The following is a 12,603-nucleotide window of genomic DNA, read 5'->3' as shown; positions in this document are numbered from 1 at the left end:
GCAAGCTAAACTACCTATACCGCAGGGCAAATATTGCCGAGTTGGAGCCGCGACGGCAAACTGCCTACTTCATCTAGCACACGCATGCCGACGTCAAGGTAAAGCGACCATGCTTCTAGTGGCCCGCTCTATATCCGTTCGACTGACAGCTGGTCACGATCCCATAGCAGTGAGCAAACTACGACCTCGCTGTTTTCGGGACTCGGCACGGGCAAGAGCAGCAAGACTTAGCTTAGCTTGGAAGGTGTTCTGGGTACCTCGTTCATTCTGTGGGTTGGCGTGGAGGCGACTGAGGAGGAGCGCAGAGGCATGGTGAGAGAAACTTGCTCACTGCGGTCCAGATGCCCCAATACGCTAGCTTTTGAGCCTTTCATGGTTGCATGCGCCGGACCCCTGGAGATGCAGGCACCGGCAGGATGTCCATCGCCCCAAAGTGTTCGGGGGTTGGGCATGGGGACTGTTGAATTTCGGAACCTGGAGAACCGATGAGGCTCACGATTTACTCTTCAAATAAGCATGTTTTCTTTTCTGCTTCGTCTCGAGTTCCACCACGAGAGGGGGGACCCTTCAAACGTGGGGAGGATAACGACATCAGGAAGGTTGTTGTGGTTTGGGTTTCGCTGGACGAGGATGTTGGTTTAACCTTGGTCGGGTTAGCTCCAGATGCGAGCAGGGGCTCCGTTGGCTTCGGGGGCGGGAGGTTGGCCAATCACAGACACGGAATTTGGATGTCACTGAGAGGTTTTGAGCAAATTGTGGCGTTTGCGCGGGTTTGATCTGGGGGACCCCTGTCTTCTTGTTTGGATAAGGCTCGAGGGCGCGGATGCATCTCAGTCATCTCTTGTGAGCATGTTCACAGTAGAATGGCCGTTGGATGGAATCTTCTTGTCTGGCCTAGATATGTGTGAAATGGTATTGAAGATTGAGGAAAAGGAGATAAGGAGGCTCACATGAGGAGGAAGATGTGAATAGCCGATGAAGCGTGTGTTGTTGTTTGGCCGTGGTTTGGTGTAAGTGTCACAAGGTGACAGGCCGGCCCATCGAGTCAACCGTTCGCCCCGAGTCAAGGGGACAGGGCTCGAGGTGACAGGAAACAAAACCGAAGGCGAAGGAGAAACAAAAAAGACAAAATGCGAAAACGGGGAAGAAGATCCGATGTTTGTGGTTGACTGGCAAGGTGGTGCCGAAGACAGGCCATTCCTGTCGTGTTGCGAACCTTGTCATCGCACATGAAGAATCGCTCAGAGTGAAGTGTGTGTCTGGACGGCCGGCGCTAGTGACGGATGGCCGCCCATGCTTGCGCATCTGTGCCGCTGCTATCTTTCCTCTCTTGACATGAAGGCCTTTTTTTGGACTTGTAATCATGTGTGGCGCGCCCAGGTGTGAGAATTCTTGAACTTGCTCAATCCGCCTCATTCTTACAACTCTTTCGCCTCCTCAAACGTTGGCATCGCCGGATCCTGAGATCCGAGAGGCGCATTATATCATTTTCGGGCTTGGTATTGAGGAAGCAAGAGGCCTGTCTGACCGAAATGATTTCGCGGCGTCTGGGTCTTGTGTAACGGCTGTTCGGTCCTTTCTTGCGACACCTTCATCTTTGCGGCGGCCCTGCGATATTTCGATCACAAACACCGGATACCCTGGGTTACTGAGAGAGAGCGTCGATCGTAGGAAGTCTGCCGATTACGACTTCTGGCATCCGCGACCATCCAGCGACACTAATTCGACATCAGAGGCCATCGCGATGAGCCACGACCATGGAGGAAGCAGTAGCGGGGGAAACATGGGGGGAATGACGATGGGAACCGCCCTCTTCCAGGACACAAATGTCCAGCTTGCCAAGTCATTCTGGTACATTATCGCCGGTGTCGTCGGGTTCTTGGGCATCATCCGCGGTGTCAACTACCTCGAAGGCCGCAGACGGTACAAACCTCACCCTTCACCGCGCGATCACCAGGAAGCAAAGCTGACTGCCCACAGACTGAAACGATGCCGATCTGAATCGGTCCAATTCCCAACACGACCGACGAACCACATAACACAAATATGGGCAACCGCGACGGCCCTCGTTCGCGAAGCAGGCCATCCGCAGCTTTACATCCCCATCAAGGGCCTCCGCTGGGCCACGCCGCCGCCCCTCGGCCGCGTCCTCATCCTTCTGGCCTACTGGGCCGTCATCATCTACATGATGGCCGCCGACGCCGTCGTCAAGGACGCGTACTTCTGGGAGCGCATCGGGTTCCGCAACGCGTGGGTCACCATCATGCAGATGCCGCTCGTCTACCTGCTGTCGATGAAGGTGAGCGTCGTCGGGCTCATCACGGGCACGTCGCACGAGCGGCTGAACTGGCTGCACCGATGGGTCGCGCGGACGATGTTCGTCACGGCGACGGTGCATGGGTTTCATTTCTGGACGGAGTGGGTGAGGGCGGATTTTGTCGAGACGCAGCTGAAGATCATGCCGTATATCAAGCATGGCATGGGCGCGTGGGGGTTGTTGGTGTGGGCTTTCGTGAGCGGGATGAAGCCGGTCCGAGGGATGGCGTATGAGGTGTTTGTGGTGCAGCATGTGCTCTCGGCGGTGATTTTCATCTGGCTGGTGTATGTGCACATACCGGTGTACGCGAGGCAGTATCTGTGGTTTACCGTGGCGCTCATCTGCTTCGATCGGCTGGCAAGGTGGGCGCTGCTCGCGTGGCAGAACACAAGGCCAAGGTTAAGCAGGTCGTTATCATCTTCGTCATGTAAAGGGATGAAGAGGCTAGGGCACGAAGTTCAGGTCCGGGCCGTGGGCTCGTCGACGACGGTGCTGACGATCAAGGATGTGCACTTTTCATGGAAGGCCGGCCAGCACCTATATCTCTGGCTGCCCCGCGTCGGACCGTTCGAGGCGCACCCGTACACCATCGCCTGCGCGCACCAGCTGCCGGAGACGTGCATCTGCAACAGCATCCAGCTCGTCGTCCGCTCGCACGGGGGCTTCTCGCGGCGGCTGCACAAGTTCGCGGAGCGCATGGCCGGGTCCGGGGGGAGGAAGGACACGCTGACGGGTTTCGTGCTGGGGCCGTTCGGGGCGCCGCCGCGGTGGGACATGTACGAGACGATGGTGCTCATCTCGGCGTCCACGGGGGCGTCGTTCACGCTGCCGATCCTGGAGAGCGTTGTGCAGAGCCGGCGGAGGATCTGCACGACAAGGGTGGACTTTATCCTGATGGCGCGCCAGGGCGAGGAGATTGAGTTTTACACGCAGAGGCTACGGGAGGCGATGGATCGGGCGCAGGATGTCGGGGTGGAGGTGCGGGTGCATGTTGCCATCACGAGATCTGGGAAGGCGAGGGAGGGGGAGATGACGACGGTGTTGTACTCGGATCGCGACACGAGTTCGGGGTCATCGGCACAGCATCGGCGGATCGCTTCGGACGGGTCGGAGGATGGCGGGGGCTATCAGGAGAAGGGGGTGATGGACGTTGAAAAGGGGGGTGCTGGTGTGCCCCTGACGCCGAGGCGGAGCGGGTCAACGATGGGTATGGTGAAGGAGTATTACAGCCGGCCGGATTTGAAGGAGCTGATTCGAGATCCCGTCGAGGCGGCAGGCGGGGAGACGTCTGTGGTGGTATGTGGTGGGCAGTCGTTGACCAGTTCCGTGAGGAATTGCGTTGCTGCGTTGTCTGATGAGAGGGCGGTCCATAAAGGGACCGGGGCGCAGGGGATTCATCTGTTTGTTGAGGAATACTCGTTTTAATGTAGACATGAGTGATATGAATATTGCATCAAGTTTGACTGCCTTTTGCAGTAATGAATTACCCTGTTAAAGTGGTGAGATAGATGTGCGTCTCAAGGCCCCCTCACCTATGGAAAGCATGCGTATGCCCAAGCTTTCCGATATGATATTGTACCGACATACCATGATATGACGGATAGATGGATGGTATAGATCAAGACGCAGCTAGGATAAATTAGGGGTTTCTCCTCGTACCTGGCTTGTAGTATGACTTGAGCATAACAATTGAGGAACTTGAGATCGTAGAGCAGTTCTGGAAAGTGTGCTTAAATTGATTCTCCGTAAGTTTGAGACAATAGAGCGACCTTAGCAATTTTGATTAAATCAGCAATTGATTTTACACCTTCAAGATAGCTAAGCCCTCATAAGTCATCAGCAATGACGGAGGGGTTCGGTGAGTATGAACAGGTTCGGGCTTTTACGACTTTGGCCTCTCTAGATAACAAGTAAAGGAAAGTGCCGTGGCCCACGAGTGGGCTTTGAAAGATGCCCGTGGCTAACATCTAATATACGGGAATGGTTGAACAAAAAATACGAATAAGAGATGAACACCGGTGAGAGGGTGTGAGACCGACTCTCACCGAAGCTCCACCACCAAAAAATCCCATCGCGGGGCAATTTCCCGGTGAAGAGTACCCCTCCATGCGTCACCGGAACCCCTCGCTCGGTGAGACCCGCGCTCGGTCAGCAGCCAATGACACGTGCGAATGGCTCTGTGAGTCAGTTGGGCTGGTCCGCAATTTTTTTTTTCGCGGGTGACAACTGCCTCTGCCCGGCGAATCGCAAGACCCCTCCCTCGATCTTTTCCCCCTCCCCTTGTCTTCCCTGCAGCCCAGCCCAGTCATACCCCTCGATGACTAGCGTCGCGCGATTCTTATTCTCTTCTTTTTCTTCCTCTTCACTTCGTTCAGCCCACGTTCAAACCACCAGCCTGCGCCGAGGACTCTGTTCTGCCAGCCTCCACCCGACCACGCGACCCTTCTCGACCCCGCGTCGACCGCCCGCTCGTCGTCCCCAAGTCGTCGTCCCAACATTCCGACACCTCTCCAATCTTTCCTCGAGTACACACCCCACCATCGATACCCTCGCCATCATGTCGACAGAAGAGATCAACGCCCAGCTGGAGAAGCTCTCCCTGGGCAAGCTGGAGTCGTTCCCGGGCTGCTACCCGGACGTCAACCCCGTTGACGTCTACCGCTCCCACATCACCACCCTGTTCCACGAGGTCACTGGCGTCGAGAAGTCCATCATCTACAACGCCCTCCAATGGACCCAGAGCTTGGACAAGGGTGACATGGTGCTGGCTGTTCCTGCTCTCCGCATCAAGGGCAAGAAGCCCGCGGAGCTGTCAGAGGAGTGGCTCCCCAAGGTCAGTTTGCGGCTCTCAATTGCACTACTGCGCATGCTGCAACAATTGATATGCGCTGCCATGGACTTGACTGACGCATTGGTGCTTCCAGTTCCCCGAGTCTCCCCTCATCGAGAAGCCTGTTTCTTTCCAGAACGGCTCCTTCTTCCAGTTCTGGTTCAAGCCCGGTCCCTTGGCCCAGCTTCTCCTCCCCCAGGTCGCCAAGCGCGGCAAGGACTTTGGCAAGAACCACAACAACGGACTCAAGGACCCCAAAGACCCTTCCCAGGGCAAGAAGAAGATCATCGTCGAGTTCTCCTCCCCGAATATCGCAAAGCCCTTCCACGCCGGCCACTTGCGATCCACAATTATTGGCGGTTTCATCTCCAACCTGTACGATGGCGCCGGCTGGGATGTCACTCGTGTCAACTACCTCGGTGACTGGGGTAAGCAGTACGGTCTTTTGGCTCTGGGCTTCGAGAGGTTCGGCAGCGAGGAGGCCCTGGCCGCTGACCCCATCAACCATTTGTACGAGGTCTACGTCAAGATCAACGCCGAGATGAGCGCCGAGAAGGAGTCAATTGATGCTAAGGAGAAGGCTGGCGAGGACGTCACCGCCCTCAAGGACAACAGCCTGGACGAGAAGGCCCGTAAATACTTCAAGGCCATGACTGCTGGCGATGAGTCTGCGGTTGCCCAGTGGAAGCGATTCCGTGATCTCAGCATTGTCCGCTACAAGGAGACATACGCTCGCCTGAACATCCACTTCGATGACTACTCTGGTGAGAGCCAGGTCCCCGAGAAGGACATGGAGGCCGCAGCCAAGAAGCTCGAGGACATGAAGATCTCTGAGGAGTCGCAAGGTGCTGTTATCATCGACTTCACAAAGCACGTGCCTGGCAAGGCCGGCAAGAGTCTGGAGCGCCCCATCATTCGTAAGAAGGACGGCACTGCTCTGTATCTGACCCGAGATATCAGCGAGTTGCTGAACCGCGAGAAGAAGTACGGCTTCGATCACATGATCTACGTTGTTGCGTCTCAGCAGGATCTGCACCTTAAGCAGCTCTTCAAGATTATTGAGCTGATGGGCTACCCCGAGACCGCCAAGAAGTGCCAGCACATCAACTTCGGCCTTGTCCTCGGCATGAGCACTCGAAGGGGAACCGTCAAGTTCTTGGACGATATTCTGCGAGATGTCGGCGACCACATGCATGAGGTGATGAAGAAGAACGAGTCGAAGTATGCCCAGGTCGAGAACCCCGAGGCCACTGCCGACATTCTTGGCATCAGCAGTGTCATGGTCCAGGACATGAGCGGAAAGAGGTAAGTCGTCTGGACTTTGGCCCCGGGCACTTTCGGATGCACTGACATGGATCAACTAGGATCAACAACTACAAGTTCGACATGGACGCGATGACTTCCTTCGAGGGTGACACGGGACCGTACCTCCAATACGCCCACGCTCGTATCTGCTCCATCTTCCGCAAGGCTGGTCTCTCGGAGGAGGAGATTGCCACTGCGGATCTCAGCCTTCTGACTGAGAAGCATGCCATCGAGCTTATCCGCATCCTCAGCCAGTACCCTGATGTCGTCCAGAACACACTGAAGACCCTGGAGCCGACGACTGTGCTTACGTACCTGTTCCGCATGACCCACGTCGTGAGCAGCAGCTACGACCACTTGCGTATTGTAGGCAGCGAGCGCGAGCTCATGAAGGCTCGCTTGGCTCTGTACACCGCAGCCAGGACCGTGCTCTACAACGGCATGCGTCTGTTGGGACTTTCCCCGGTCGAGAGGTGAGTGCACCAAGCGCTGGGCGACGCATCTCGTTGCATGTGAAAGTCGTTGCTGACCAGTCAAACAGGATGTAATGCGGCACTGTAGAAATTCATTCTTGTGGGAGGCAAAACTGGAGGGGAATACGGCCAGCTCGATATAGACTGGGCAGCCGGAGATGAGAAACGAGAGCACTAACAGCGGGCGCAGGAGCAGTCGTACGAATGACGATTGTGACGAGGAGCTACTGTGGTGGCAGGCCGGCACAACGGCCACTAGCCATCAGCCACAACGAGAAGCTACGCTATCTTAGCGAGCGCTTTGGACCGATGTGGCGCCGTGTAACAAAGAACACCCACGGGCGAAGGATCAAATGCTCTCCGGAGTCCTCGAAGGCCCCGTGGCCGCGAGGTTCATCGGAACAAGCAGATGACACGACCCAATGAGTCGCGCGTGCGCCAGCCGCTACAGTGCTGATTAATAAAAGTTGAAGTTCATCAAAAAGAAAACTGGAGATGAGGCGCAATGTTGACTGACGAATCTTCTACCCTTTAAGCCCAGCCACATCCAATTTATAGAGGTTTACACCACACTATGAAAATTCTATTTATACTTTAATAGATACCTACTAAGCATCATAATACTATTTATAATAACTAGGAAAGCTTCAATCTAAGTTCATAAGAATATTATTAATAACCTTAATAACCTATAGATAACTTACTATATAAGGTTATATAGGAAGAAGAATATAGGTCTATTCTTCCTCTACTTATTAACTATCCCTAATAAGATTTATTAACATATAACATTCTTTTATAATAATAATAATAATATAAGAATAATAATAACGCTTAACTTACTTTAATATTCTATATAAAATAAACAAATAAAGTTTAAGGTATTAAACCTTATATAAAAATACTCTATTTATTATAACCTATAACTATAATATTAATTATATAATACGTATAGTTACGTAAGCACCTTATGTAATTAGCAGTTTAGCAGGTTACGTTTCAAATTATCTTTCCCCTCACTTTTCCCTACTAGAGGAAGTAACCTACTAACTACACAATTAACAACAACCAGAGTTATTATAATATATTAATTCCCTTATTATTATCTATATAATTAAATACCTATAAATGCTTAGGATTATCACCTTTTATCATAACATAAGCCCATCTATAACCCTATACTATATAGGCATATATACCACATCCCTAAATACGCTTATACCTATGCTAATAGGTTATAAGCCTAGCTCAGAGATAACCTCTATTCCTTCTACCTCTTTATCTCTCCCCTACCTACCTATAAAGCCTTACCTCTACTTAAGGGTTATATATACCAAAAATCAATCCTTTAAACGCTTTTCCATCCATACTACCTACGCAGAAGCTAATATACTAGCTAGACTAATAGTTTAGTTCCACAAGATACACCTCTTACGAATCTATATAACCAATCCTATACAAATCAACTATACCTCTATCAATCCTTCCTTAAGCAGATAGTCTCTCGCTACTACTTTATTCGATCTATATCCCTCAGATTATCTCTTCAAACTATTCTCTAGTCTACTCCCAATCTAGTTTAGACCTATACTTATAGTATAATAGACTTCCTCTCAACTAATCTACTATATAGGATATATATCTCCTCAGTCTGATAGAAGTCTAGCTAAAAAAGATATTAATTAAAGAGAAGGAATAAAAACCACTCTTTTTATCAGTTAAACCCTAACCCTCTAGGTTTACAACTATTATAACTTTACTATAAGAACCACTATACTATACGTATAATAGCTCTTTAGTTATATAACCTCACTATCATTTAACCTTTATAAGGCTTATAACTACGCATCGCATAGTAATAAAGTAATAATAACCAATCCTAAGGTCTAGTTCCCTAAGCTTATAAGCTCTAAGAACTATAAAGTATAAGCTATATATATAAAAGCCCTACTATATAATAAAAATATTACTATAGACCTTACTAAACCTATATCTAAAGATAATTTAGATAAAAACTATAAGGCTTTAAGTTATATATAGTTATTCTATAATAATAGTCCACTTAGGGTTATAAAAGATAATAAAGACGCTTATACAGCTTAGAATCATCTAAAGTCCCTATATAAGCCTATAGGTTTTACAAACGAGTTTTTAACCTATAAAGAGTTCTTTAATACCTCCTTAGATAACTTTAAATCTATAGAAGATTATATAAATAAAATAAAAGAACTTACAGATAACTTATCTTATAATAAGCTTAAACTACTAGATTAAGTAGTTATAGCTTATATACTTAATAGTCTAAATAAGACTTATAAGGCTTTTATAACCTCTATAACTCAGTCTCTTAGGACTAACCCTTCTACCTATAACCTAGACTCTTTATATACTAGTCTTATAGACGAGTATAAGAGAAAAGGAAGCAAAGAAGTAGTTAATAATACTACTACTAAAAGTAATAAAAATAAAAAACAAAATAAAAACCAGGAAAATAATAAAAAGAAAGATAAAAATAAAATAAGCAAAAAACCCTAGAAAAAACAGAAAGGTTTATACTACAAAAATTACAAGAAGACAAACCATACTAAAGAAAACTACGCTTTTCTACATCCTAAAAAAGCACCTAGCTAGTAGAAAAAGCCCTCTACTAATACTACTAGTACTAAGGATAAAGAAAAAGAAGTAGTTAATATAACTACTATAGATAATATTACCCCCTATATATCTATTAATAATCCTAAAAATCCTATGGATTTAATAGATTTATCTTCTAATAAAGAAGAAGAAGATATTCTCTTTGAGAATATAAGCTATACTGCTCCTAATAATATAAATAATAATACTAATAATAATCCTTCCTTAGGTTATTTAATTAACCAATCTTTTATTAAGGAAAAAGGAAAAGTAAGGAGTTATAACAATAAGAATAAAAAAACGGTTGATTTTTATATTGATACTGCAGCTACTATTCATGTAGTTAATAACTATAACCTTATAAAAAATCCTATAAAAATAAATAAAACAATAAAATGGGGAGAAGCAAAGACTCTTACTTCTACTATAAAGGGTGACTTAATAATATATCCTAATAATAATAACATAATATTAAAAGACGTTTATTATATACTTGAACTAGGTATTAATCTACTTAGTCAATCTAAGCTAGATTCTTTAGGTATTGCTTCTATNACTTAGTTAATCTAAGTTAGATTCTTTAGGTATTACTTCTATTATATAGAAACAACCTATTCTATATAATATTAATAAAGATTATATTATTGCTATAGGGGTAAAACGAAATAATTTATATTTCTTCTAATTTCCTATTAATAATAATAATAACTATATATACAATACTACAAATAATAATAATATAAATAATAATAATAATAATAATAATAATAATAATAATAATAATAATAAATTACAGCCCTGCAAAGCCTGTTATCAAGGCAAATTTATAACTAAGGCTAGTAAAAAACAGGTTCATAACAAAAATCTAGATTATCTAGATTATATAGCTTCAGATTTATGTGGGCCTATAACGCCTACTACTTATGATAAATATAACCTTTTTATTATCTTTATAGATAAATATACCTGTTTTATATGGGGAAAATTACTTAAAGATAAAGAGAAGTATACTATTAGTGAAGCTTTTCTTGAATTTTANGAATTTCAAGCTGAAGTTAATAATAATAATAATAATAAAAGAATAAAAGAAATATCTACTGGTGGAGGTAGAGAATTTGATAATGAACGCTTTAAAGCTATATGCACTAAAAGCGGTATAATATATAATAAAAGACCTCCTTATACATATGAACCTAACGGACTTATAGAGCGTACTATACGCACTATAGTTAATAAAATAAGAACCTTACTATATAATTTAGGTTTACCACACTATTTATAGGGTGAAGCCTTCTATGCTACTCTTTATATGCATAATAGGACTCCTTATAGCTCTATTAAGTATAAAACGCCTTATGAAATAAAGAATAATATAAAACCTAATATTAATAATATAAAGGTGTGGGGTAGTGTATACTATTATAAGAATAAAGATCCACTTATTAAAAAACTAGACGTATGAGCACGTTAAGGTTATATAATTAATTATAGATCTAATGGGTATAAGATCTGGGATATATAACTAAGAAGAGCCTTATAGTCTTAAGACGTTAAAATCCTAGAGAATACCTTTATTTCTCATCATAAAGAGCTTCCTATAAGCATAAATACCCACTTTAAGGATACAAATAGTAGTATTATGCCCAACAATAATAAACATAATACTACCTATAATAGTCCACTAAGAGATATTTCTAGTTAATCTATCTCTTATAGTAATAATCCTACTATAAGTAGAGATATTGCTATAACTAATAATGCTCTTAAGAATCTAAATGATGAGACTATTATTAATAGTAATAATAATATAAATATAAATAATAATAATACTATTAATAATAGCAATAATAATAAGATTAATACTAGTATGAGTAGTTTATATAATAATAGTATGAAAACTACTAGTATTAATAATAGAGAAATAAATAAAGAAAAATCTAAGTTACTTATAGAGATCCCCTCTCTATTAGAAGAAGCTAAAAAAGACTACTAATAGGTTAATAATACGGTTAATAATACCGAAAGTGCATTATTATTTACTATTTAGGACTGCTCTGCTCTTAGTATATATAAAATAAATAATAACGTTATAACTGATAATAATAGTATTACTGGAACTAGTATTATTAATAAAGCTTTTTATATACTATTAGTTATTATATTAGATAAGCTTTCTACTATAAGATAAGCCTTAAATTCTCTTTATAAAGATAATTGGATTTAGGCTATATAACTAGAAGTAACTTAAATAGAAGATATAAAAATTTAGGAAATTATATAAAAACTAGATAATATTTATCTATTAGGCGGTAGATAGGTATATACTATGAAATTAAAAAAAAAAATAAATAATATATATAAATATAAAGTAAGATAAGTTACTTAAGGTTTTAATTAATATATTAGTATTAATTACTTAGAAACCTTTTTTATTACTTATAGACCTAAGAGCTATAGATTTATAGTAATATTTATTATAAAAGAAGGTTAGACCTTTCTATAGTATGATATTACTATAGCGTTTATATATACTAATATAGATATAGATATATATATAATATTACTAATAGGCTTTTTATATAATAAAACTATTAATAAGTTAGAATTTAATCCTAATTATAACTATAAGTTTAATAATAATAAATATTATTATAAGCTTATTAAAGCTTTATATAGGTTAAAGTAAAGCTTTAGACTATAGTATAACTACTTAAAANTAAAAGCTATATTAATAAAATTAGGATTTATTGTTTCACCTTATGATGAAGTAGTATTTATACTTAATAAAAATAGCTATAAAGCTATAATATATTGTTATGTGGATGATATATTATTAGCAGCTAATAATACTACTATTAGTGATTATATATATAATATATTAAGGTAATATATAAAAATATAAATATTAGGGGAGCTTAGTACCTTTTTAGGCTGTAAGTTTGAAATAGATAGACCTAATAAGTCTTTCTTTATGTATTAAACTAAATATATATAAAAAATATTAAATAAATATAATAAAATAAATATAAATCTATCTATAACTC

General features: G+C 43.1%; 2 protein-coding genes across 2 annotated transcripts; both read left to right on the top strand.

Moving 5' to 3' along the window:
- Nucleotides 1–1,744: 1,744 nt before the first annotated feature.
- GCG54_00006865 (Ferric/cupric reductase transmembrane component 2) lies at nt 1,745–3,742 on the top strand (the record flags this gene model as incomplete). The annotated part of the gene is made up of 1 exon (XM_045406859.1): nt 1,745–3,742. One exon carries the CDS (start codon nt 1,745–1,747, stop codon nt 3,740–3,742), a length of 1,998 nt encoding a protein of 665 aa, XP_045267405.1.
- A 733-nt stretch (nt 3,743–4,475) lies between these two features.
- Nucleotides 4,476–6,929, top strand: GCG54_00006864 (Arginine--tRNA ligase cytoplasmic; the record flags this gene model as incomplete). The annotated part of the gene is made up of 3 exons (XM_045406858.1): nt 4,476–5,150; nt 5,242–6,452; nt 6,512–6,929. The coding sequence occupies 3 exons, from the start codon at nt 4,476–4,478 to the stop codon at nt 6,927–6,929; spliced, it is 2,304 nt and encodes a 767-aa protein (XP_045267404.1).
- Nucleotides 6,930–12,603: the final 5,674 nt, after the last annotated feature.

Source organism: Colletotrichum gloeosporioides (genome assembly GCF_011800055.1).
Source record: "Colletotrichum gloeosporioides strain Lc1 chromosome Unknown consensus_22, whole genome shotgun sequence".
Lineage (NCBI taxonomy): Eukaryota > Fungi > Ascomycota > Sordariomycetes > Glomerellales > Glomerellaceae > Colletotrichum > Colletotrichum gloeosporioides.
The sequence above is the reverse complement of the archived record's forward strand: the minus strand, read 5'-3'. Positions and strand labels throughout refer to the sequence as shown.